The 27,353-nt window shown below is 46.5% G+C and overlaps 1 protein-coding gene across 1 annotated transcript; it reads right to left on the bottom strand.

The window, feature by feature from the left end:
- Positions 1-940: 940 nt before the first annotated feature.
- Positions 941-27,137, bottom strand: LOC144695533 (uncharacterized). Its single transcript, XM_078566409.1, has 9 exons — positions 27,085-27,137; positions 26,581-26,714; positions 17,017-17,133; positions 8,455-8,559; positions 7,247-7,372; positions 7,068-7,163; positions 3,980-4,078; positions 2,370-2,416; positions 941-1,104 (listed from the first exon to the last, which is right to left on the bottom strand). Exons 1-9 carry the CDS (start codon positions 27,135-27,137, stop codon positions 1,033-1,035), a joined length of 849 nt encoding a protein of 282 aa, XP_078422535.1. The 3' UTR covers positions 941-1,032.
- Positions 27,138-27,353: the final 216 nt, after the last annotated feature.

Raw genomic sequence — 27,353 nt, 5'->3', positions numbered from 1 at the left:
TAACGCGCCCGCCCAGCTAAATATCGCGATGGCGCGCGCTGACATCGGGACGCTCGCCCAACGTCAGCGCGCGACATTTTCAGCACTGATGTGCGGGTTTCACCACCCACACATCATACATAAAATTCTGCCCTCTGAGAAGGATACATTATCCATGGTTAACTAAGGAAGTTCAAGATGATATCAAATTGAAAGAAAAGATGTACAATGATGGTAAATTTTTGAAAACCAGCAAATGATGGCTACAAAACAAAAAGAGGGAGAAATTAGAATATTAGGAAATACTAGAAAGAAATATAAAAACAGTAAAAGCTTTTTAGTATTCATTGATGGGGTGTGGCCTTCACTGTCTAATGAATCTCATGAGCACTAATTTTTCTTATTAACCTCCTGTGCTGAAAGTTATTGCAAGTCTTCTGAAAATCCAAATACACCACATCCACTGTTTCTCCCTTATCTATTCTGCTAGTAACGGCCTCCAAAAAACTCCAACAGGGTTTTCAAAAAATGATTTACCCTTTCATAAATCCAGATAAAAGCTGGCCTAATCTGCACATTTGGAAATCTACGCACCTGTCCTACCGGAAACCCTATTTCGGTAGAGGCTGTTGCTGATTTAAATAGGCAGCTGCCTCTGCAAGTAGTGTATGTGTGAACCCTGGCCCGTGCAAAAATAGAAAATGCCATACTTGAGGACAGGACTTGGCATCTTTTACCATTTCCACCAGCAGCCTGGTCATGCCATCCAGCCTGCACGGCCTTGCTGGATCGTCCGGCTGCATCCATAACGCTGTTGAAGTCATCGTCCAGGACGACGGGCCTAGATGTCACCTGAAGCAGTGGGAGGTGCTGAAGGGTGGCCAGCTGCTCGCTGTTTTGAGCCTGGGCGTACACGTTAATTAACAAGGAAGTCCTTGACATGACAGGATGCAGTACATCTGTAGCTAAGAAAAGAAATGACGATTCTAGTTTGCTGTTTGAAGGAAAAGCTTTTTGCTGGCAAGTCAGAAAATGGCTGCTGTCATTCCCATTCTAAGAGGGCTGAACAGATTCAGGTTCCTGATTTGGGTTTAGACAATGTATTTCTTGCAATTCTTCGTCAGCCTGTAATAAATCAATTGCATTAATTATTTGCAATGACTGAACATTCACACAAACACTGGAGACATAGACAGATGGTGACATACAGAGAGGACAGAGAGAGACAGGCAGAAAGAGGCTGGGGAATAGACAGGCAGAGAGAGAGAGAGAGACAAAGAGAGAGGCAGAGAGAGCGAAATGGGGGGGGAAAAATGAATGGATAAGACCAAAGCAGAGAATAATCTGCTGAACTGCACACAAACAGGGAGAAAGTGTCCTAATTATAGTAAATGTCCATAAATTAGATGGTTGACATGTCTAGATGCAGGAACAATGAAACAATAATCAACACCATACCCCAAAAGAAATCCAACAAACATATCATGTACAATCATAAAAATTACCCCAGAGACCAAGATTACTTCTGGTCTGAATATGAGTGTGTGTGTGTGTGTGTGTGTGTGTGTCAGCAACATTATAAACACAGTGACCAGGATTTTTAGGATGACAAGGTTTTCGTTCCTGCCATCCAAAGTGTTCCCCTCTGTTACTACCTGCCCTACAGCCATTTAGTACTCCAACAAGTGTTCACTGGCTGGAGACAGGACTTCTGCCCCCAACTCGGGGGGGGAAGTCCGGCTGCAGAGAGCTACCGGCCAATCTGATTGGCCAGCAGCTCTCTAGGCCCTGCAATGCCAGAGGCTGCAGTGGACAGGGCTGGGGCTGCCAGCAGTCCCCAGAGCTTAAGTCCCAACATTCCAGGAACAAGTAAGCGTGGGCGTCTCAAGGTGAGGGGGGGTTGGCGGGAGGTGAGGCCCAGAGGAGTGGTTGTGGAGGGGGGTTGGTGGTGGGGGTGTTGGTAGAAAGGCCTGGGGGTGTGTGGGAGGAACTGCAGGGTCCGGCCCTTCTGGGGGAAGGAAGGCTGCTGCTGGAGGCTACCCGCAACACCACCACCTCCTTCCCTTTCCCATCCAAGGCCTAAACATGGTTCATTTTCGGGCTCTCCACGCCCTTGAACTTCTCCCGCCAGCCTGAAATTGCTGCTGGGTGGGAAACGGCCCTTAAACGGTCCATAATCGGCCATTTAAGGGCCTCAATTGATGCAAGGGCAGGAGGGGCCCAGCCTAGGCCTTCCCCATCCAAGTGTAAAATTGTGGCGAGGTCGGGGTGGGCAGGAGCCCAGTGGGAAAGCCATCCGAGAAAGTGTGTGTGTGTGTGTGTGTGTGTGTGTTTAGTACATTAATCAAAAACACTGTAGAAATTTACATTTATATTAATGAACAAGATACCTGCTGCACATTTTGATTTTCGTCTTCATTTCTATCTTCATTTCTGCCTATAATGAATAAAACGATCCTTTGTAAAGTCCAGAAACTTGACATGGGATATTATTCGAGGTTGAGTCTGCTTCGTTACCAGACCCTTTAAAAGTTACAATGGCCTTTGATTTGCTCAAGTACTTTTTGGACATTTCTATGGGGAAGGTACAGGACCCGACAGTGTGGAGAGGCTGGGCCATCCATGGAGAATGTCACTTTTCCCATCTGGTCCCAGAAATAATCTCGGGAGAATTTTCATTCAGTTCGCATCAGGGAACTGTGCAAACCTGGCTTGTGATTTTAGCTGGATAGAAATTCCTGAGCCCGGAGAGCACAGAGTCAGGATGTAGACTCCCAATGTGCATCGGGAATCAGAACAGAAAAACTGCCCCCCCGCCCCCCCCCGTTCTTTAAATATCTGCTCACAGAGAGTGTGAGGCTCCCTTGGGAAAAATCCTGCCCTCTCATTTTGAATTCACAGGAATTATGGGCAGAGTGTTATGGTCCGTCATGGCGGGGGCTGGGCCATAAAATGAGGTGAACTTTTCAAAGGTCCATTGACTTCGGCGGGACTGGAAAATCCCACCAGCGTAAAATTCCATCCCATGTTCTGAATCCATTCTCTCAACAAAGACTCACGTTCCACATTCCAGCACACTCCGTCCGTTTAAAATGAATGAATGGGGAATCACCTCCCAATTTCTGATAACTGCTCCCCATCTGTGGGGCCCCCGCCTCCGCTCCACTAACCATTATGTGAGCGTGTGTGTGTTTCTGTGCGCGCGCACACGTGTGTGTTCACGTGTTGTCACAAGATGGGCTATATAAGGAAAATATCCTACATCCCATTTGATCTCATCCTTCCAGAATCCCACACCCCTACCATTTTCCCATTGCAGTATCCAGCTATTTTTTTTTTACATGAATCCTGTATCCATGCCCACTCATCCCTTCCTAGCAATGGTTCCAGAGGCTGATCTACCTCTGCGAATGAAATACTTCCTGACATCGCTTCTAAATCCTGTCTTCACAACACCAAACCTGTATCTTAAAGGAAGGATCCAGGTTCACTGCTTGGAACATAGGAATTTATGAAAAGAATATCAAGGCCCATCTAATTCACCGTCTACGAGACTGACAGTCCCATGATATAATGATAATAGAGTTGTTGACGAATCACAGCATCAATCTCTACCAGTTAGTCTACAACAACCCCAGACATTGCATGAGGAAAATCCCAGTGGTGAAGAGTTTTGGGAACGGTTAAATGTCTCACTCACTTTAATTAGGTCCCCCCACCCAGACATTTCTTCTTCAGGTTCTGCTCACTCATGTTGCTGGATGCAACAACATCACCAAGTCAGTACACCCCAGCTATGCTTTCAGCCCTTACCTGATGCACAATGATATTGTGTTAACATGAAGAGGCAGAATGGGTAATGTACTCACAAGGTTTCTTTGCAATTGTTCGATTTTGAAAATTAAAGTGATAGCAGAATCACTGATTAAAGCTTTCCTTATAATGGAATTCCTCAGAAAGTGACTAGACGGGTGAATCCTTGGATGCATGTGATACTTACAGCACCAGATCGCAGAGGCGACCGATAGGAATATCACACTGGTGACCAATATGGAGGCCAGTATGCTCCAGGTTAAAAAGGTTACATGGCAACCTTGGTCTGAAAATGTATAACAGTGAAAACATTGAGTTAATTCACACAAAGTATCTCCATATCCTACTTGCATTTATATAGCAACTTTAACATAGTAAAATGTCCCAAGGTCTCTAAACAGGAGTGATATCAAACAAAATTTGACACTGAGCTACATAAGAAAAATTAAGGCAGGTGACCAAAACTTGTTTAAAGCAGTAGGTTTTAAGGAACATCTTAAAGGGGGAGGAGAGGTGCAGAGGTTTAGAGAAAGAATTCCAGAGTTTAGAGTCTAGGAAGCTGAAATCATGGCCTACAATGGTGGAGTGATTAAAATGGGGAGGTGCAAAAAGCCAGAATTGGACTCATTCCATTTTTTAAACACCTTCAGAGAGATTCTCCTCTTCAGCACAGGGTGAAAGAGCTGGGTGTGGTAGACATGATCACCACAGATTCAGGCACTGGCTGCTCAAGATCTGAAGTTGAGTAATTTCAAGTGAATAAAGCATCTGAATCTTCAAGTCAGAATAATTCACTCCGCACAAGCTCTCACTCCCAGCACTGAAGAGGAAAATCCATCTTTTGATCAGAGACAGTTCTTTTAATAACTTTCCTCCTTCCGTGAATCCTTCCTATCTCAATAACTGTCAGTCATGACTCTCAACTACAGAGTCAGGAGGTCATGGGTTCCAGCCCCACTCTAAACGCTTGAGCACAAAGTCTAGTGTGATGCTCCAGTGCAGTGCTCAGAGAGGACTGAGGCTTCAGAACAAGGCGTAAAACCAAAGGTCCTGTTTGCCCTCTAAGATGGAGATGTAGATCCCAAGAAAAGGAATATTAAAGGGTACAGGAAGCTAGCCGGAGAATGGGATCAGTGGTCTAGTGCTATTGATGCAAACTTGATGAGCCAGACAACCAGTTTCTGTGCTGGGATATGGTATGATCACACAAGCACAAAGGTGGACTGAAGTCCAAATATGTCATCTTTCCAGAAACCCCTGTAAAGAAAGCCAGTGTCAAACATAGTGTTTTGGGGTGGGATTTGCCAGCATCCACAGTATTTTGCTTTTATTACAAGATATTTGCCTGTGTTGCTTGTGTCACACTGAGATCCTGGCTTAATGAATCTACCCCAAATCCCAGTGTGGTTTCAGAACTGGAAGATTTACAATTAACATGATCTTCTCAGTCAGGCAGCTGCAAGAGAAATGGCGTGAATAAAAGAGATGTCTGTATATTGCCTTCATTGATATCACCAAGGCTTTCGACCATGTGGGCAGAGGTGGGCGGCCTTTTAAGAGAAAACAGGCTGCCTGCCGATGCTGTTCAATGCGAGCTCCTCTTTACATGACAACATGATGGAGAAGGTCACCTATGATGGGCAACAACAGACCCTTTTGGATCTACAGTGACGTCAAACAGGGCTGTCTTCTGGCACTGTCACTCTTGGCATATTCTTCTCTTTGTTGCTGTCTTACGCCTTCAGGTCATCTACAGAGGGCGTCTACTTACATACCAGAACTGACATAAAGCTGTCAGCCTCGCTCGCCTGAGATGCAAGACAAAGATGTGCCTTGGCATCATGAGAGAGTTGTTCTACGCTGATGATGCGGCACTAGCATTCCATACCGAGGAACAACCGCAGCAGCAAATGAACAGCACCTCTCATGAAAGTAATGAGTTTGGTTTGACCAAGTGCATCAGGAAGGCAAATGTCATGGTCCAGGATGTTGCCATACCATCACCTATCAGTATTGACAATGTGATGCTCAAGGTTGTTGATAGCTTCACATATCTAGGCTCCAAAATCACCAGCAATTTGTCACTTGAAGCTGAAATCAACACAGGCAGCCCAAAAGCCGCAGTAGTTATGTCCAAGCTGAGTGAGCGAATGTGGAACAACAGCAATCTGACTGAGAACATCAATCTGTGGGTCTATCAAGTGTGCAGCCTCAGTGCACCCCTCTATAGTGCTGAGACCTGGGCAATGCTAGGCAGCAGAAAAGGCTGAACAATTATCATCTTTGCTGCCTTACATATGAGCTTGACATTTCTTGGCAGGACAAAGTCACCAACTTGGAGGTCCAAGAGCATGCTAATTCCATCAGCATGCACACATTGCGATCCCTGTTTTTGGCTGGGGTGGATTTGCAACCCACCTCCTTGCCCTACCTATGGTGGAGGTTGTGGTACTGTAGGTCAGATTTGCCTCTGGACAGAGGAGGAAATACTAACAAGCCATCTTCCGTGTTTTTACTAATTCATTGAGACAATAGACCCAGATTCCCACATCACTCTAACTCACTCCTGGGTGACTGTCAGCTGTCTATTAAAAGACCATTTCAGGAATCAGGTATTCTTCAAGTGGAGAATGCTTCCTGACAACTATCCAAAGCTTCCTGCTGCTGCCGTCCTAACCAAGTCCCTTCACCAGTTATCCTGGCATGTGTTGAAGTACTGTCTCAGGTTAACCCTTTCTCGTGTAATGTCCTCACAAAGAGGGGTGCCAACCTAATTTATTGGGCAGGAAACCCATGGGAATGAGTGAAATACCAGATTTAGACACTGCTCAAGTTTGTTTCTCACTGACTTCAATGTGATATGGAATTGTCTCCTCAGAACATCACTGAATGAATTGGGAATCCAGCCAATTTTACCCTTCCTCATTTGGGTTGGAAGATGGTGGAGTGAGGTTGGGGCGGCACTAAAGTCCAGCCCAAGAAGGGTAAAATTGGCTGGATTCCCAATCCTGATGGCCATTCAGTGATGTTCTGAGGAGACAATTTCATATCACATTGAAGCCAATGGAGAACAAAGTTGAGCAGTCTGTAAATCTGGTATTTCACTGCTGCTGCCAGATCAAGAGTTACTTATTCAACGCAAACCTGGGTTCTTTCTATTCCACAAGGTTCAACCTTTCGTAGGAGAAACTTACTGAAAACATTCAGATTACACAGAAGCGAATTCAATTGGTTGAAATGTTATGAAGAGTAATGAAGGGTTTCAGTAAACTCACTATTCTGCTGAATCTCTTCCGCTAGGGTGGAGATTGAGATGACGATCACAATGATGGAGCATATGAGACTGCTTGCATCAAGTGAAACTCGAAAACCTGTCAAGTGATGTGATGATTTAGATGGTGTGGTTTCATTTTTAAGATTGGAAAATTTTTTAGATAAGGAAACTGCTCTTTACCTGCACGTTTCAGGAATTCCTTGATGCACAGACAGCCCAAGTTCCAAGTGGCTATGGTGGCTGTTAAGGCCAAAACTAGCAGGATGACCCCAACGATTAAAGCCACCACAGCCACAAAGGAAGCACCTGTACCAATGATCCAAAATAATGGTTGTTAATATACATATTACTTAATGAGATATTAAACTAACATGGTGCACCAATGTTCTTGCCCCACCCTAGCTCACATGTTTTATATATTTGTTCTGGGGTTACGTTAGTGAGGCTGCATTAATTCCCCATTCCAATTGACCGAGGAATGAAGAGGTGGATCTTCTACCAGGAATGCTGATGTCTTTGTTCTGATGGAGCTCTCCAACAACACCATAAGCATGGTGTTGTTAGGTAGGGGACTCCAGGATACAAACCCAGTGACATTTGTATATGCTGACATTGTGATGTTATTTTTACTAGGAGGTTACATACTGACATTGTGATGTCACCACTACTCGGGGGACATTTTATGATCTCTCCATTATTAAAAGTGTACATGACATTCTGATGTCACCGTTACTAGGAGTGCGCATGCTCACATTGTGATGTCATAGCTACTAGGTGTGTACATGCTGACATTGATATGTCACCGTTACTAGGGAAACATGCTGACATTGTGATGTCACCATTACTAGGAGTGTACTTATTTACATTGTGATGTTGCTGTTACTAGGAGTTTGCAGGCTCACGTTGTGATGTCACACCTACTAGCAGTGTACAAGCTGACGCTCTAATATTATTGTGTATTTGCTGACATTTTGATGTCATTATTACTAGGTTTGTGCAAGCTTACATTGTGATGTCACCATTACTAGGGATGTACATGCTGACATTCTGATGTTACCATTATTAGGGGTGTAACGTGCTGACACCCTGAAGTAATTAATGATGGGAACTAGAGTGCCACACTTTATCTCTCTGCTGCTGAGACTGCTTTTTTAAGCTGTGGGAAGACCAGTGACTGACACTAAAAAGGTCTTCCTGGACATCAGCCCACAAAACCTAACAGGTTTACCTGCACCTGGCAGAGGGTTGTATTGGGCGGTCTATATGAAGAGGATTACTATGTATTGACTTAGCTATTCATTCTTTTCCAGTTACCCTGCAGAATACTGGCTTACCTTGTCTTAACTGATCATTTTCACATAAATAAAGAATATTTTATGTACATGTACCTTTAATTGCAATCCAGGATATGAGATCAATGACAATGGCAACAAGAGACAGAATGTTACTAATCAGCAGGATCAGAAACCAAGGTCTGACATTCATCACAGATGCTATGGGGAAATGAACAAGAACATTAAAGTTGTTTGAAATCCACTGTAACCTACGTATAGCAGATCTATGAGAAGGTGAATTACACATTCAACAATGGACAGCTTGTAACTGGTAACAGTGCTGGTCTCTGGGTTGGACAGGCTGCAGGCCATACTGGTATCCCAGTTATGGGGCAAACCAACCACTTATCAATGGACCACACATTAGGTCAGTAGAACGAAGGAGCTCCATGAGCTTGCTCGCACTAGGTGTATGTGGAGGCACCAATGAGAGTGTGCAAAATAATACACCATCTGGTTAGGAACTTCTGGACACAATTTACATACAGGAGCCAATTTTATAAGGTGCACCACAAATTGCACACCTTGCCCGGAGAATGAAATGGCGGGTAGGCCACCAACTTTGTCCCATGTACGTGATCAGTGAGTGATGTTCCCTTTTAGCGGTGTCCACTGCAAATTTGGCCTGCTATAATAATCTCACGATCTCAAGACTTAAAATTTATATTGTTGTGAATAATATTAGGCAAGTGTCTACAGTACTGATTCTCAATTGCTATATCCAAATTATACTGTTTGGCAGTGAAATCTGTTCTGATGGTTGGAAACAGGACATAACTGTGCCTGGATGTTTATAGACATAGGCAGAAGTCCACTCCTGGATGGAAATTTTAACTACTCTTGAGAGTGCAGACAGGACTGTCCAAATGCTCAGAGCCTAAAACATATGCTTTGTCTAAGGGTAAAGGATGCGCAGGAGCTCCGCTGCTAATTCAAAAGCGAAATACAGTGGATATAGGAAATCTGAAATTAAAACAGAAAATACTGGCAACATTCAACAGGTTTGTCGGCATCTCTGGAAAGAGAAACTGAGTTCAGCTTTCGTATCAATATTTTCTACACTGGGGAGACAAAATGCAGCCTGGGTGAACAGTTTGTGGACCATCTCCATTCAGTCCATACACCTGATCCCGAGCTTCTGGTGGACAAGTCCTTTAATTCTCCACCTACCCCGCACTCTGACATCTCTGTCCTCGGCCTCCTGCAGGGTTTCAATGAAGCTCAATGTAAGCTCGAGGAACAGCTCCTCATCCACCAGTAATGGACCTTACAGCCTTCTGGACCCAACTGGAATTCAACTATCTCACACTATAACATCTGCCCCCATTTGTTTCCTTCTTTGCTGATTTTCTCTCTTCCTTTTCCCTTTTCTTACACGTTCAGATGGCAGCTATGCCACACCTCCTCAAAACAAACCTATTATTTCATTATTTGTCCCGCACGCTCCCTTTGGCTGTGGACCATGAAACTTTTTGTCATTTAATCTCTCCTGCACTCCATCGTATCACAGACATTCCCTTTTGTTCTTTATTTTCAATCTCCCCCCTTTCATTACTCAAAGCCCATTATATTTCCAATTCTTCCCATTTCTGAGGAAACGTCACAGATGTGAAACATTGGGCGGATCCTTCCTGGTGCTGTGGTCATGGCGTTGAAGGTGGAAATTGGGAGCGAGATCAGAGATGAGGGCATTGGGTCTGCATAGTGACGCCTTCCAGCCTCAGGACGACATTGTCGGAGGTGGGGGTCAATGCACCACCAGCTACTGACACATCAGTGGTAGCTGACCAATTAGTCCAGCAATGTGCCCAATGGGTAGGACGGTGAGAACTTGGTTGGGATCTTCCCAGCTTTCGAGCAGGCCCCCACTGAGTGTGGAGACCGGCAGCTCCGTGGAGGTGGTATCCTGGTGGCAGGCTAGGTGTGGCCATCGGAGTTGGAGGCTCGCTGCCCCGGTAACTGGGCCATGGAGCTGAAAAGCCGCACCCTCAGCCAACACCAATCCTCTGGAGAGGGTTCCCCTTCACTGCAATGTCCCTATCTCTCTTGGGCCTCCTTCAGCATTTCAAGGGCTCTATTTTGAGTCACCCACCCACAGTCCCCCAACTGCCTCAGCAGCACCTAGCTCTCCTGTTGGTTCCATCCACAGCTACAGGCCCTCTGAATTGGCCTAGAGCCTCAGGAACCCTCCCACCGCACTTATTTGGATGGTAGAGGTGCAGGCAGCCAATTAGGAGGCCACTTCCTGGAAGATAATGCAGATTTGTGCGGGGTCAGGACTAGAAATATTTCCAACTCCTGAAGTGAATTTATCAGCAGAAAATTCTTCCATTAACTCTGTTTCTCTCCCCATGGATGCTACCAGGTCTGCAGACTATTTCCTCTTTTTCTGGAAGTAAGCAAGTTGTCGTGGTCCACGTGGGTACCAACAACATAGGTAGGACTAAGAACGAGGTTCTGCGAAGGAAGTATGAGCAGCTCAGCGCTAAATTGCAAAGCAGAACCATAAAGGCAATAATTTCTGGATTGCTAACTGAGCCACAAACAAATTGGCGTGGGGTAAATAAGGTCAGAGAGTTGAATGAGTGGCTCAAAGACTTTGCAAAGGGAATGGGTTTTGATTCATAGGGCACTAGCATCAGTACTGGTGAAAGAGGGAACTGTACTGGTGGGGCGGCCTGCACCTTACCTGTGCTGGGACAAGGGTCCTGGTGAATTGTATACTTAGGACTCTAGGGAGGCCTTTAGAATAAATAGTGGCTGGGGTGGAAGGATTCACGTGAGGGGGGATTTGGAAAGTTAAAGAGAAAGGGCAAGGCAGTAGTGCAGGGTAATGATACGGGTAATGATAGAAGGAACAGAGCGTACAAGCATAAGTGTGCACCAGCAAATAAGATCCAAGTTAGCAAAAATGGTAAAAAGACAGACTTGAAGGCTGTTCATCTGAATGCTCGCAGCCTTCATAACAAAATGGATGAATTGATAGCAGAAATATTAATAAATGACTAGGGTATGACAGCCATTACTGAGACATGGATGTTAAGTGGCCAACGCTGGGACCTGAATATTCAAGGATATTTGGCATTTGGAAAGGACAAGGGGAAAGGTAAAGGAGGTGGGATAACCCTGTTAATAAAGGATGAGATCGGTACAAAAGTGAGAAATTATCTTGGTTCAGGAGATCGAGGTGTGGTGCTTAATTTTACTGACCGGCTTTTAAAAAGGCTGCCCCACTGCAATAACGCGCTGTGGGTGGCTTAAAAAAGCTGAGGGTTGGACTTCCACACATCAGTGGAAAAGAAGTCCTGCCCTTCCAAGATGCCGGCAAAGCTTATTGGCCAACGGCTCTTGCAGCGCCAGAACTCAGCAGTGAGTACTGCTGGGACTTCAAGGAGTCCTGGCAAGAACATCATGGCGACCGTGCCCTAGTCAGGCATTTTGAGTGGGGAGGGATCGGCCACCAGAAGAGAGAGTTGAGGGGTGTTGTTTGTAGGCAAGATGGGGAGGGACAAAAGGGGTGTAGCATCTTGGCAAGTTGGTGGGGGGGGGGTGAGTTGGGGTGAAAAGGAGGGGAGTGCCCCTGATGTGCACCCACCTGCCTTTTTACCAAATTTGATTTTAAAAAAAGGCTTCTCACTCGTGCCTGCCATCCACTGCCCAGCATTTTATGCTAGTGGAGGTGCATTGAGGGCCTTAAGTGGGCATTATTTGGCCACTTAAGAGCCTCTATAGGCATAAGGATGGGCAAGCTAGTGAGTGCCTCATCCACACCCCACAACCCCCGACATGTTATGGGGACTAGGTTGGGGGTGGGTGAGGAGACACTTTGTCTAGTTGCCCAATATATTTTACATGCCCCCAGAAAAACGCTCCTGGTTTGGGGGGTGGTGGAGGGAGGGGGTTCGTACAATCCACCCTGCAGAATCAGTTTGGGTGGAGACAAGAAATAGCAAAGGAAAGGAGTCACTGGTTGAGTGGTTTACAGGCTCCCTAACAGTAGCTACACAGGACAGGGTATACATCAAGAAATAATTGGGATTTGCAACAAAGGTACCTCAATAATTGGCTTTCAAATTAATTGGACAAATCAAATTGGAAATGATACCCTAGAGGCTGAGTTCATAGACTGTATTTGGGACAATTTTTAGAACCATATATTCTGGAATGTGTTAAGGACAAGGTCATGTGTAATGCGACAGTATTAATTAGAGACCTCATAGTAAAGGATCCTCCAGGCAAGAGTGACCATAACATGATGAAATTTCATATTCAGTTTCAGAGTGAGAAATGTGAGTACATAATTAGTGTCTTAAAGTTAAATAAAGGCAATTACAAAAATATGAAGACAGGGCTGGCTAAAGTATACAGGGTAAATAGGTTAAAAAGTTAAGATGGTAGCGAAGCAGCAGCAGACATTTAAGGAAATGTTTCATAATTCTCAAAAAATATATATTCCATTGAGAAAGAAGACCTTACCAGAAGAATGCACCATCCATGGCTAACTAAGGAAGTTAAGGGTGACATCAAATTGATGGAAAAAATGTACAATGTGAAGGTTAGTAGTGGGGAAGATAATTGGGAAAGTTTTAGAAACCAACAAAGCGTAACTAAAAATATAATAAGAGGGAAAATTGGGATATGAGCAAGAAATAAAAATAGACAGTAAAAGCTTCTATAAATATAAAAACAGGAAAAGAGTAGCTAAACTGAGCATTGATCCCTTAGATGGTGAGACTGGAAATTAATAATGGAAAATGAGGGACCAGCAGAGACTTTGAACAAATGTATTTTATGCATTTTCACAGTAGCAAACCAACACAAAAAGCAACCCAAGAATAGTTGAAAATCTAGAGGCAGAAGTGAAGGAGGAACTTAGAATAATCAGTATTACTAGAGAAAGGGCAATGGGAATACTAATGGGACTTAAGTCAAGTCCCCTAGACTGGCTGGCCTGCAATCCTAGGGTCTTAAACGAAGTGGCTGCAGAAATAATGGATGCTTTTGTTGTAATGTTCCAAAAAGACTATGGAAAGGCCCCAGCAGATTGGAAAGCCAAAAGTGTAACACCTCTGTTCAAGAAAGGGTGGAAGGAGAGAGCAGGAAACTATAGGACAGTTAGCATAATGTCCGTCATTCAGAAATTCTAGAATCCATTATTAAAGAGGTGGTAGCAGGACATTTAGAAAATCATAACACAACGGGGCAAAGGCCATGTGGTTTTGTGAAAGGAAGGTCATGTTTGACAAATTTATTAGAGTCTTATGAGGAAAGATTGTCCAATCTAGGCTAATATCCACTGGAATTTAGAAGAGTAAGAGGCGACTTGATTGAAACATATAAGATCCTGATTGGTCTTGACAGGGTGGATGTGGAGAGGATGTGTCCCCTTGTGGGACAATCTAGAACTGGAAATCACAGTTTTAAAATAAGGGGTCACCCATTTAAAATGGGGATGAGGCGAAATTGTTTCTCTCAGAGGGTTGTGAGTCTTTGGAACTCTCTTCCCGAATATTTTTAAAGCAGAGGTGGATAGATCCTTGGTAAGCGAGCGAGTGACAAGTTATCAGGGGTAGGTGGGAGGCAGATTTCAGGTGACTATCAGGTCAGCCATGATCTTACTAAATGTTGGAACAGGCTTGAGGGGCTGAATGGCTACTCCTGCTCCTTGTTCATATGTTTGTATGTTCTTTTGGGCATGTAACAAGCTAGGTAGATAAAGGAGAGCTGGTCAATGTAGTGTATTTGGATTTCCAAAAGACATTCAATAAGATGCCACATGAAAGGTTATGGCACAAGATAAGCGCATATGATGTTGTGGGAGATGTATTAGCATGGATAGAGGACTGGCTAATTGACAGGAAACAGAGAGTCAGAATAAATGGGTCACTTTCAGATTGGCAACCTGTAACAATTGCAGTGCCGCAGGGATCAGAGCTCAGGTGCCAAATACTTATGATCCATATTAATGACTAAGATGAAGGAACCAAAACAGAAACAGAATTACCTGGAAAAACTCAGCAGGTCTGGCAGCATCGGTGGAGAAGAAAAGAGTCGACGTTTCGGGTCCACACGACCCTTCAACAGAACTGAAGTATAGTTAGGAGAGGGGTGAAATATAAGATGGTTTAAGGTGGGGGGCGGGGGGAGAGAAGTTGAGGGTGGGGTGGTTGTAGGGACAAGCAAGCAGTGATAGGAGCAGATAATCAAAAGATGTCACAGGCAAAAGGATCAAAGAGGTGTTGAAGGTGGTGATATTATCTAAGAAAAGTGCTAATTAAGAATGGATGGCAGGATACTCAAGGTACAGCTCTAGTGGGGGTGGGGTGGATTGATTGACAAGATATTAGTTGTAGATTTAAAAATAATGGAAATAGGTGGGAAAAGAAAAATCTATATAAATTATTGAAAACAAAAAAAAACAAAAGGGAGGGGGAGGAAACGGGGTGGGGATGGGGGGGAGAGGGAGTTTAAGATCTAAAGTTGTTGAATTCAATATTCAGCCCGGAAGGCTGTAAAGTGCCTAGTCAGAAGATGAGGTGCTGTTCCTCCAGTTTGCGTTGGGCTTCACTGGAACAATGCAGCAAGCCAAGGACAGACATGTGGGCAAGAGAGCAGGGTGGAGTGTTAAAATGGCAAGCGACAGGGAGGTTTGGGTCTTTCTTGCGGACAGACCGCAGGTGTTCTGCAAAGCGGTCGCCCAGTTTGCGTTTGGTCTCGCCAATGTAGAGGAGACTGCATTGGGAGCAACGAATGCAGTAGATTAAGTTAGGGGAAATGCAAGTGAAATGCTGCTTCACTTGAAAGGAGTGTTTGACATACTTAGATAATATCACCACCTTCAACACCTCTTTGATCCTTTTGTCTGTGACATCCCCACTAGAACTGTACCTTGAGTGTCCTGCCATCCATTCTTAATTAGCACTTTTCTTAGATAATATCACCACCTTCAACACCTCTTTGATCCTTTTGTCTGTGACATCTTTTGATTATCTGCTCCTATCACTGCTTGCTTGTCCCTACAACCACCCCCAACAACCCATCAAGATGAAGGAACCAACTGTTTTGTAGCCAAATTTGCTGACAATACAAATATAGGGAGGAAAGCAAGTTGTGAAGATGGTACAGAGTCTTCAGTGAGATATAGATAGGATAAATGAGCAGGCAAAAATTTGGTAGATAGAATATAATGTGGGAAAATGTGCTGTTGTCCACTCTGACAGGAAGAATAGAAAAGCAGGCTATTATTTAAATGGAGACAGGCTGCAGAATGCTACAGTACAGAGGGACCTGGGTGTCCTTGTGTATCAATGAATCACAAAAGTAAGCATGCAGGTACAGCAAGTAATTAAGAAACCTAACAGAATATCGGCCTTCATTGCAGAGGGATGAAGTGTAAAAGTGGGGAAGTTTTGCTACAAGTACACAGGGCCTTGGTGAGACGCACCTGGAGTACTGTGTACAGTTTTGGTCATCTTACAGAAGGAAGGACATACTTGCATTGGATAAAAGCAAAATACTGCGGAAAATACTGCTCTGACAAAGAGTCATATGGACGCGAAATGTTAACTCGGTTTCTCTCTCCACAGATTCTGCCAGGGCTGCTGAGTTTTTCCAGCATTTTCTGTTCACTTGCATTGGATGTGGTCCAGAGGGGATTCAGTAGGCTGATTCCTTGGATGAATCTAGAACTAGGAGGCACAGTGTTAATGTAAAGTGTCTCCCATTTGAGGTGGAGATGAGGAGGAATTTCTTCTCTCAGAGGATCATTAGTGTTTGGAATGCTCTTTCTCAGAGGGCAGTACGGAGTGGGTCATTGAATATATTTCAAGGCTGAGTTAGACAGATTTTTCATTGACAAGGGAGTCAAAGGTTATGAGACACAAGCAGGAAACTGGAGCTAAGGCCACATCTAATCCGCCATGATCTTATTGACTAGTGGAGCAGGTACAATGGAGCAGATTGGCCTACTCCTATTTCTTATGTTCTTATTTTCTTATTAAAGGCTACTGCTAACTCCTGAGCCAGCTTCAAGGGTCATCTAGCACTAAATCCAAGGCAAACTCTTATACCAGGTCTGCGGGAGGCCCCGTACCATCAGGTCCAAGGGAAAACTCCTCCCATAGCAAAGCCAATGGACAGCCGTCTTCCTGATCCAAGGGATAGGCCTGCTATCTGGGCTGGAGGGAAACCCCTGCCATTGCCAGCAACACCAAGCTCGTAGGAGACCCTTGTCCAATGTCGTAAACCCACTTGGCAATACACTGGAGCTTGACTGCAGGTAGTGTCACACACACAGGTGAATTGAAACTGCCAGCTCACAAGGACATTTCACCCACTCCTCCCCTTTACAGTCAGGTAAGGGGAAACTCAGAATTAGATTAACTCTTCATTGTTAATTTGAAGTGCAAACCACATCACAACAATAAAAGAGTAGCATAATTGCACTTGACAGGGCAAAGGGATGGGGTGAAGTTGATTAGTCCCTTTCCCAATCTCTTTAGAGTAAGTACATGTTTTTGTTAAAAGCTCAAAATTAGTCAAAAATAACTTAAATATTATTTCATAGCCTCCTCTTTAAGTGCATATTTAATATCCATTAGATTCATTGACAGATACCTTGACTGGTCTCTCCCTTCAACCAGCACAGAAGCATTATTCCAAGGAACGGTCCTGCAGAAAACATCAGTGCTATGATCGATGCAGCAACAATTATGTTCTGCTCTGGTGAAATGCCTATAATGAAAAGAAAACACAATTAAAAAAATTGAACACATGGAACCTTAGAAAATGACATGAAAGCTATCAATTGTCACAACAACCAATATTTCACTGATGACCTTCAGAGATGGGAATCTGCCTCCCCTGACTTGGGTCTGGTCTACATGTGGCTTCAAGCCCAGCCACATGTCATTGACTCTTCATACTCTTTGAAGTGAGCTCACTATTTGCTAAATGGTTATGGAAACCAAGATTTGGTGATGCATTTCTCGGATGCCTTCCACAAGTGTTCACCTCCAGGGTTTCAAACTCTCCTTCCAATGTTCCTCTCCCCTGGATCGCCACGTGCACTCAAACTTTGCCTTCCACACACTCTCTCAGATACTCAGCTGTGCCAACAGAACACCACTGCTTCACATGCCCATAGTAAGGAGTCACCAACCTTTGGTTGTCTCCTTGGATCTTCTGACTTCTCGCAAGCCTATTTTGCTTTACTTCTGCGTCCTTCAGCTTTCTCCCTTTAAGATTGGAGCCTTCCTTTGCTCCTCACTTTTAACTTCCCTTAACAGAACATTTTCCAGATTCCTGTTCTTTTCCTTTAACTAGAATGTTTTCTTGGGCCCCCTTCCTTTCTGTACCACTTTGGGTTTGGGACCTTTCGATTCTTTTGGGAAATCTGCTCTCTGCAGTTCCCTCTGCTGTGTCTAGCTTCTCCTAGCTCCTGGTTTCTAAAACTAAACTAAACGGAACTAAAACACTGCTGTTCTGTCTCTCCCTGTGTCTGTGGGCCCCCTGTTGCTAGGCAGCAGCCCAGCTTTTCTACTTCAGGAGTCATAAAACCTCATTGGATTGCAGGTATACAAACAAACCTACAGACTTGCAGGCAACTTTTAAAATGAAAAAAAAACCTCACATTTCCCCCTTAACACCAATACAGAAATACAAATTAATCTTAAACTTAAAACTAGAACTTATTCCTAACACCCACAAATACAAATATAACTTACTTAAACTACCTCTAATTCCTAAAAGAAGGACTAAGTGAACTTATCCAAAGCAAAAAATAAATACCTTGCGAACAGTCGCTTGGTAGTACAGATCTTGAATATTGCTGAAAAGAGAGACATGTTGCTGAAAATTTTCGACTTGCACTCATCAGGACAAATGAAAGAATGCCAAATTTCAAATAACCACAATAATTTATACTACAGGAGCAAAGGGTGCTTATCAGTTGGCAAGTCGACTCTGATTGGCCGAATCATTGCCATGGAGAAAACAATGGGAAACTATAGGCACCCCAAGCTCCTGGGAAAGTCAATAAAGGTGCAAGGCTTGAACATTTTCTTTTCTCAGGGAATGGATCCCTACGTATGTCGCTTCTAGCAAGTGTCAATGAAACATGTCATGAACTTGACCGATTATCTTATATTTGTTGTTAGTGTAGCTATTATTACATTCAGGATTGTTCAGCAGGTGCTGCCCAACTGCGGAATTATGTCTGACAGCATTGGATGGTTGAGTAGTCTTACACTGCCTATTACGAATAACCAAAGGATCATGCTGTTTGATTCGATTGGCCAGTCGCTGGCACGTAGGGCCTATGTACATGCATTGCACCAGCATTGAAATTCATTCACGATGTTGCTCAATTGTGTGGTAGACAGAACATCTTCTTGGACTGACAGCAGTCAGTGGAAAATACCACTCAAGTAGCTACTGCAGAGTAGCAGCGTGAAACAGCTTGCTTAACCAGTTCAAATTGTTGAGATATTTTGCTTTTCCAAGGTAATTTGAGGGAAGTTAGGCCCTGTGCAGGTCCGAAAGTGGCAGCCTTTGGCCCATTTATATGTTTGTACGATACACAGCGAACAACGATTTGATCAGGATAGCCATTGTCCTGTTGAACATTGACGTTGTTGTAATGATGTTGGTTGTATGATAAATATTCACGAGGACGTAAGGGCGAATTCCCCCGCTGATTTTTTTTGAAAACAGTGTCATGGGATCGTTCATGCCCACCTTACGAGGACAGACAGGGCCACGTTTTCCTATCTCACCTGAAAGATGGCAACTTGAACAATGCAGCATTTCTTCAGCGCTGCACAGGAGTGTCAGCCTGGATTATGTGCTCAGGTCTCTGCAGCGTGACTTGAGCCCACAGCTTTTGTCTGACTCAGAGATGAGAGTGCCACAAACTGAGGCACAGTTGACACTTAAGGAAAGGGTCAATGTGAAAAGCAACATAAAGCGAGTTTTGTTGCAGATATACCAGTAATTCATTAGATGCAGTCAAAATACACCCCAGCAGTTAAAACATCTTACAGAAACATATTCATCAATGAGGAGTCCTGGGGTGGTGGGAGGAGTGGTGATGGTGAAAGCCTCCCCTACTGGGATTCTGACTCAGAATGCTGAGAGCTACTTATCTGTGGAAAAATTGCAGAGAGGTTGGCTGGATTCCCAGAGTGTGCGAGACTGGAGGATTAAAGTTAGGGTGTACTTACAAGAGGGTGATACGATATAAGTGGAATAGAAAAAGTGAAAACTTGTGCCATGAGTAACAAAAGCCACCTTCTGTGGTTTCGAAAATGGCATTGAACGTTATTGCCCATTAGTACCTGGACAAAGTGGTGCTTGGTACAAGGCTGAATCTGAGCCTGGAGATAAACACATGGGAGTAGATCCCTGTGTTCCTCTGTCTGGAACTATGTAATTGTTTGTGTGTAGGCGCACAGGAAAATCAGGCGGAGAAGAATAGAGGAACACAGAGCTCTAATGGTGGCAACCCATCGCTCTGAGCCTTTAAATGAAGGGAGAGAACATCTGGAGGTTGCACAAGCTTACACAAATCTTTACAATATTTGGAGAAGGGAGGGGAGGAAAATTGGTCTTGGGTAGTGGCATGAAATGGGTCAATGGTTAATCAGCTTCCTGTTTTACACTGTGCCTGAAATTCTTTTCCATTTTGATATGTGGAAAAGACCATTGGGCATGTTGTAAAATGGGTGGCTGCTTCCCATCGCCCAATTCATGATGGTGCCCAACAGCAATTTCACCACTAGCTTTAGTCCGATATGTGCTCCCTGGATGTGCCAAAGCTGTAAATCTCCCAGAAACTTCTTTCTTTAACGTTTAATGTGGTTTGTGTTGCATAGTTGAGAGAATCTCACACTTCAAGGGACAACACAACTAACTCTCACACACACCCTCACATCCCTATCAGGCTCATATCCTCTGAAGTTCGCGCCCTCATCCTGTCCATGGCTCCGCTCACCATATAAATGTTCCATGCAGTGACATGCGTCCTGCTCACACTCTCTTCATCTGTTTTCATGCAGGAGAAGCTGGCCCACAGCAGCAGGGAGAGGTCCCAGGCCAGGAGGGTGGAGTGGCCCACGTTAGATTCCTTACCCATTTTGAGCAGCGTGCCAGAGTGCTGACTGTTGAGGATGTGGACTCTGCCTGCGGTGATGGTGGGGTCGGTGGTAAACACCCAAGTGAGGATCCTGCGCCACATCTTCCCTCTCTCAACACAGCTGAGAGTGCTCTCGCTCCTGATTTTGACTCTGCCGACATGTACACATTATCCCTACTTTGGTTCATAGGGAGCTCTGCCAAGTGACCGAAACCCTCAGCCAGCCAGTCCCTCAGCTCCATCAAGGCCCCCATCTCCAGCCAAGAGGACACCTCCTCCATTGAAGAGCTGGTAATAATCAGCCTGGAAGACCCATCACAGCACTTACCCACACCCTCCACCAGCTCAGAGACACACACCTCGGTGGGACCTAGATCTAGAGGGGTTCACCATCTGGTGGTCACCGCATGGACACATGTCCGCAGCAGGAGGAGGCAGGTTCAGCCGAGCTCCCCGGCACTCAGAGGACTGCTGGGGAAGAGGCATCTGTGAGGTCCCAGTCAGATGATGAGCCTCTGGATTCGGCCTCCCAGCTCATCATGGAGCATCAGCAGAAGGTAGAGGAAGATCACCCAGAGCTAACAGAGTGGCACGCGAGTCAGAGGAATGATTCCATTTGCTCTCTGATAAAGTGATGCCCACATGTGCGCATATGGAGGTCATCATGGGAAGGACGGTGACCGCCATGGAGGCACTGGTCTAGCAGAACACGGAGATGCACGCAGACCTGTGATAGCCACGGGTGAGTTCCTGAAGTGACAACACTCAACATCCCTCCAGGTGCTCCTTCTTCTGAAGGGGTCAGGCCAGGGCCCTTGGGCACACAAAAGGAGGAGCAGCAGCAGCTGGACACCCCTGGGTCATCCATTCAGGAATCTCAGAGGCTGTCCTCTCCCTCTGTGTCCCCTTTGCCTGTGACCCCCCCAATCTTGTCCTCTGTCACCGCAGATGGAGCAGCTGGACCACAGGAGGGCAGCCAAAGCAAGCCTCATGTCCTCGGCTCTCCAGACAAATGCCGAAGCCATCAGAGGCACCAAGGCCAACCATTGCACAGGCTGTCTCCACCCCTACTGCGGATGTCAGGGCAGCACCTAGAAGAAGTGGTAGGCCTAGAAATGTTAAGAATTTCTGACCAGGAGTGGTTAGACAAGAGAACACATTTTGTCACTTAATAACACATTTTACAACCACTGCTTTGTCAGACAATTACACACAACTTGGTCATTCATATCATGCAACCAGCATGAACTTTGAACTTAGCCCTATGCAATATCCGGACGGTGACATCTGAAAGGCTTAAAGACCACAAGCAACACAAACAACAATCCCATGTACACATGAAGATACCTTGAACTAACATATCTTCCAAGTTTAAAAATGGCAAAACCTTCCAGTAAATTAGCAGCAACCTATTCACCTGCAATCATGTACTATTTTTATCCACATAAATGGGCTTCATGAATGGAAAAATTATACTTTGCCTTGAGTGATAAGTAGCTTCTCAGTTTAAATTTTAAACAAACACACTTACAAATGCCCAGCATGGAGCATCTAATAGGAGGGCAAAGTACTGTAGATGCTGGAATTCTGAACTACAAACAGAACATGCTGGAAATACTCAGCAGCGAAGGCAGAGTCTGTGGAGAAAGAAAAAGTCAATGGTTCAGGCCCATGATTTGCATCCGACGAAGGATCACAGACCCCAGTTTCTCTGTTTACAGATGCTGGCAGATGTGCTGAGCATTTCCAGCACTTCACATTTCTATTGAAGCATAATTAGCCCTCTTTTGCCAGCCCCCTAAAAAGCGATCAGAATATTGTGAGCTTCTCATTTGCCTTCAACGAGAAAGCCAGCAGCAGCTGCCTGAGGACGTGCTTTGGCACAACATTAAACATGAATTTCTAAAAGAAAGTTAAGGTATGAAGGAAACGTAAAAACTTGCTGAGCCCAAAAGAACAATGGCGGGCACGAGCGGACAATATGGTGAGAGGCCGAGAATCAGTTCTGCTCCACCGTCAATGGCAGGCCACGTTTCCTGCCATTCAACATCAGGAACTTCATTTCCACGCATTTGCATCTCATTATTGTGCCCTCACATTGGATTCACCTCCCCCGTGTCAAATTTACCGCTCACATTGGCATGGCTTTAGCACGGCAAGATTTACGCCTGCCTTTAAAAGGTGTGCACCCGACGAGCTGAACTTTGAGGGGAACTCAGGGGGGTGAGATGCTCGGGAGCATTGCCCATACGACATCAATGAAGTGGCTATGCGCATTCGGGGGAGGGGGGGGATGGCGCAGGTGGGGGGCACAGGCAAGCCGCTTTTTCCCCGGCTGGCTTTCAGTGCGGTGCCAGGGCGAGGGCTCCAGTGTGGGTGGGGCCGAGGCAAGGGGTGCAAGGCAGCCCAGACTGAAGGAGATACACAAGAGCATACCAGGGTGGGGATGGTGGGAGGGGGGATGTTGAGGGAAGCAGCCATGCACTTGGAAAAGCTCATCAAAAGTGAGCTGAGGCCATTCAGCTGCAGATCCATTGATATGCTTGGAGTCGGGCCTCTGCCCACTCAAGCAACGCAAAAGCACGAATGTGCCACCAAATGCTCCAGAACCTTTCACCCCTTGGGCACAGACTGCGAAGTAACCTGAGTTTTACGGGGCAGCAGAACAATTGGCTGCTAGGGCAAGTTGTAGAACCTCCTTGCGAAAGGTGGTCATGGTGCAACAACTGATGGAGGTGCTCAGAGGGCCATTGCAATGTCTTTATTCAGGTGTGGACCAGTCTCCCCCATGGTTCAAACTAACAGCGCAGCCTTGCAGTGCAGGTTAGGAGAATGCCTGTGCCTGAGCTGAGAGCACAGCATGCAGTCCAGTGGACGGAGCTGCCACCAATCGGTCAAGGGAAGTGGGGTGGATGTGGGTGTGGTTTCAGACAGCCATGAAGTGCACTACACACTGGCCATTCAAGTGACAGCCAGCATTCTCCTGCATGCAAGAAAGGGCCTTGAGATTTAACCAAGAGACGTCCTTAGCACACATATGCTAACCCACTCTCTCTCTTTGACCCTGCAAGAGGAGAGCATCAGGGTCATGCAGCCTGATGATTTAGTGGTGTTCCTCATGGCTGACAGGAAGCAGAGAGGAAAATAAAGAGAGCGATGGAGGCGCCTGGCTCGCCAATGGGAGGAGCACCATCCTCAAGACAAAGGTGCGGCAGAGCCTGCTGCACATGCTGCTGAAGATCCACAGAGAGCCGCTGCTCTTAGGTGCCTCTCTAGACCCAGGGTGTATAGGGAGTGTTTGTTATTCATGCAGATGACTGAGAACCAGTAATGCCAAAGACTGCACATGTCAAGGGAACTGGTTGGTCACCAATGCCACCTGCTGCAGGATTTGGCGCCATGGGGACATGGAGGACATCCACCAAGAAACTGACCACAGAGCTCAATTTTTACACCAGCGGCTCCTTCCAAGGCCACAGGTGACCTCTGCGCGGGGTCTCGCAAGCCTCCACCCACAAGTGCATCCAGGAGGTCATCAAGATGGATGCCATCTTTGCGAAGGCACAGAACTTTGTTCATTTCGCCTGGGATCAGGAAAGCCAGGAGGAAGACCGCTGGGATTTGTGCAGATCTCTGGTTTTCCACAGGTGCCGGGTGCCATGGACTGCACTCACATGGTGCTTAGATCTCCATGGCAACAAGCAGCCAACTGCAAGAGCTTCCACTCGTTGAATGTTCAGCTGGTGTGCGATCAGCACAAATGCACATGATTCCCAGGGAGTGTCCACAACTCCTACACTCTCAGCAGGTCTCAGATCCCTGACATCTCCCAGGGTCCACAGAGGCTGCAGGGTTGGCCCCTTGGGGACAAGGGCTACCCACAGAGGGCATGGCTGATGACACCCGTGTGGTGGCCTCAGACTGCACCAGAGCGATGGTGTAACGAGACTCATTCTGCAACTCAGACTTTGGTGGAGCAAATGATAAGCTTTTTGAAAATGAGGTTCCAGTGCTTCAACAGGCCTGATGGAGCCCTGCAATCCAGTCCCCAGGGGTTGTCACGCATCATTGTAGCTTGCTGCGTGCTACACAACCTGGCGCTGCAATGGGGAAGGGCCTGGCTGAGGAGGAGATGGAGGAGCTGCAGGTCTCCTCCGATGAGGAGGACGTCGAAAGGGATGAGGGTGATGAGGTCCTCAAAGTCGTGGATGCCGACGATGAGGCCATCGCACTGGCCAAAGAAGGCAGGCACACTCAGGAGGCCCTCATAGCTGTAAGATTCATGGAGGATGATGACAAGATGCATTGAGGACAGTCCTGACATCCTCACCTTGCATCTGTGAATGTCTGACTCCTGTGTGGCTGATTGCAGCGCACACACCCTCAGTGCTCAGGCTCATGTCATGGAGACACAGTGGAGGCCCTAACAGTCACTAGATTCCAGGAGGATGAAAATGACATGCAGTGAGGACATTGCATAGATCTTCACATTGTCACTGTGAATCTCTGACTCCTGTCTGGCTGAGGGCAGCTCACTTGCGCTCTGTGATCAGGGTCGTATCATAGAGACACAGCCATGAAACTTTAAATGCACCTGATCCTTTGTCAGCCTTCAGCACCTGTCCCCTTCAGGAGCACAGTGTCACTGGTCTCAGATGCTGAAAAGATGGGAGCCAGCCCCATTTTAAAAGGTGCTGAGAGCACACAGAGAGAATGACGGAACTTTGTGACGCCTGCCCACAACATTCTGGCAGCAATGACAAGCACTATCGAGGTGCAGGCATCACTAATGTGTCCAAGGAGTGTGAAGCTGGACCATCACTTTGGTCTGAAGGTTACACACTGCCCAGGGAAGAGGCCCTGGACTGAGACACCTGCCTTTATCTTGTGCAGAAAGGTTTTACATCTGAGTGTCATGAACACTGCTCATCAGAACAAGGAGCCGTAGACAAGGAGACATTCTTGGGAGTTTATTTACAATAGTGAACAGTATGTACAAGTGATTAACATCCATGCCCAGGCTGTGCACCTACATCTTCTTAACTTTCCTAACCCTGCCATTACATCTTCCTTCTTCTCCGGCATCCACAGTGGAGGGGAGGCAGCCTGCAGCCTGCTACGCCCTGGCTGTGATGATCTTGGCAGGTGTCCTCTGGAGGGCTGAGACCTGTAGGGCCCCAGCCTGCTTTTGGGGTCCTGCTGTGGACCAGGTGCACCCTCCTCGGCCTGTGGAGCTGGGGATGATGGGGTCGCAGAAAGAGGGGATTCGGATCACCCGACATTCCTGGAGCCACCTGGGTGGATGGGTCCAGGGTGTGCACCTGCTGATCCTCCTCCCTATGGGTGTCCGAGGACCCCTGGTGACTCCTTGAGGAGGAGAGTAAGCTGAAGTGAGATTGAGCTGCCCTGTATACCTCGACTGTTGGAGGCCAACTATGGCGTCAGCGATGGAGTTCAGCCCGCACAGCAGTGCAAAACTGATGCCCTGGACCAAGGTCTCCATGGTGGCTACCATCCTGCCAGTGTTGACCTCGGTACGTCGGCTGGTGTTATCAGCTTGGACTGAAGGCCAACAGACTCCTCCATCGTCCCTTGCAATCTGAGGAGCGCAGCGGAAATCCCTTCCTGACATTCCCGTGATTGTCTTTGCAGCTCCAGCAACTGATGGAGGACCGAGTCCAGAGGCTCGTCATCTGACTCAGACTCAGCACATCCCTCCCTCCTGCAGTCCTCTGAGTGTCAGCGAACTCAGATGTTGCTGCCTCCGCCTGCTGTGGAACAGGTTGTGCGCTGTGCTCACCAGATTGTAATCCCGAGGCTACTCTACATCTTAATCGCCCCGAGGTGTGTGTCGCTGCGCTGGTGGAGGGTGTGGGTGAGCACTGTGATGGGTATTCGATGGCGCTGCCCTCAGGGTCCTCATCTGAGGCATTCTCGGCACTGGGTTCAGGGCCAAAGTTGCCTGAGGGCAACGTGGCTGATGTGCCTAGGAGAGAAAGTGGGGATTATCAGTACTTGGCAGCCGCATTATACACGGAACAGTGTACCATCGCTGCAGGAACAGTCCACGTCCTCTCCAGCCAGCTCCAACACGCGACTCTCGGATGGATTGAGGACTTTGATGTCTGACGCTCCACTCCCGGCCTGGGGCCGCTCCCATTGTTTGTGTGCAATCTTGTCCCTGCACAAAGACAGGTGGAGAGAGCTTGAGCAAGGCACATGCCAGGCCAAATGAGAAGGATGCCAGCCATGCATGAGGTGCTGAGTGGAGCAATGCATGGTGTGGGGAGGCAGCCTCCGGAGGAGATGAGGGTGTGTGTGTGAGACAGTGAGTGGTGATGTCCCTTGAGCTGACAGTGAGTGAGATGCCAGTGAATGTGTGACGGGCTTGTGAGTGGATGAGTTGAGATTGATGAGATGGTTGACTTACCCTGCCGGCATGGGTGAGATCATTCATCCTTTCTCTGCACTGGATGGCCAACCTCTTGTGTGCAGCGTTGGCACTGACCACCTCCGCCACCGCCTCCCAAGCCGGAGTGGGTGAGACTGACGGGCCTCCTACGGCCAGAGCAGGGGTATACAGGACACCGCAGCGAGCCTCCATGATGTCCAAAATGTGTCCCAGGGATGTGCCACTGAATCGGAGGCTGCAATTTTGCCGGCTTTTGGGGGGCTATGTCCTCAGAGGAGCCACCCTGGGCTCCAAGCATCGAGAAGCGTGCACGTGGCTGCAGTTTAAATATGGCGCCCAGCGCGAGGAAATGATGATGTAACAGCGTGGCATGGCAGGCAAATCGGAGGCCACCCACCAGTGATCCGA

This window comes from Cetorhinus maximus, chromosome 21, assembly GCF_964194155.1.
Source record: "Cetorhinus maximus chromosome 21, sCetMax3.hap1.1, whole genome shotgun sequence".
Classification (NCBI taxonomy): Eukaryota; Metazoa; Chordata; class Chondrichthyes; order Lamniformes; family Cetorhinidae; genus Cetorhinus; species Cetorhinus maximus.
Note: the sequence above shows the minus strand (reverse complement) of the source record. Positions and strands in the feature narration are given on the sequence as shown.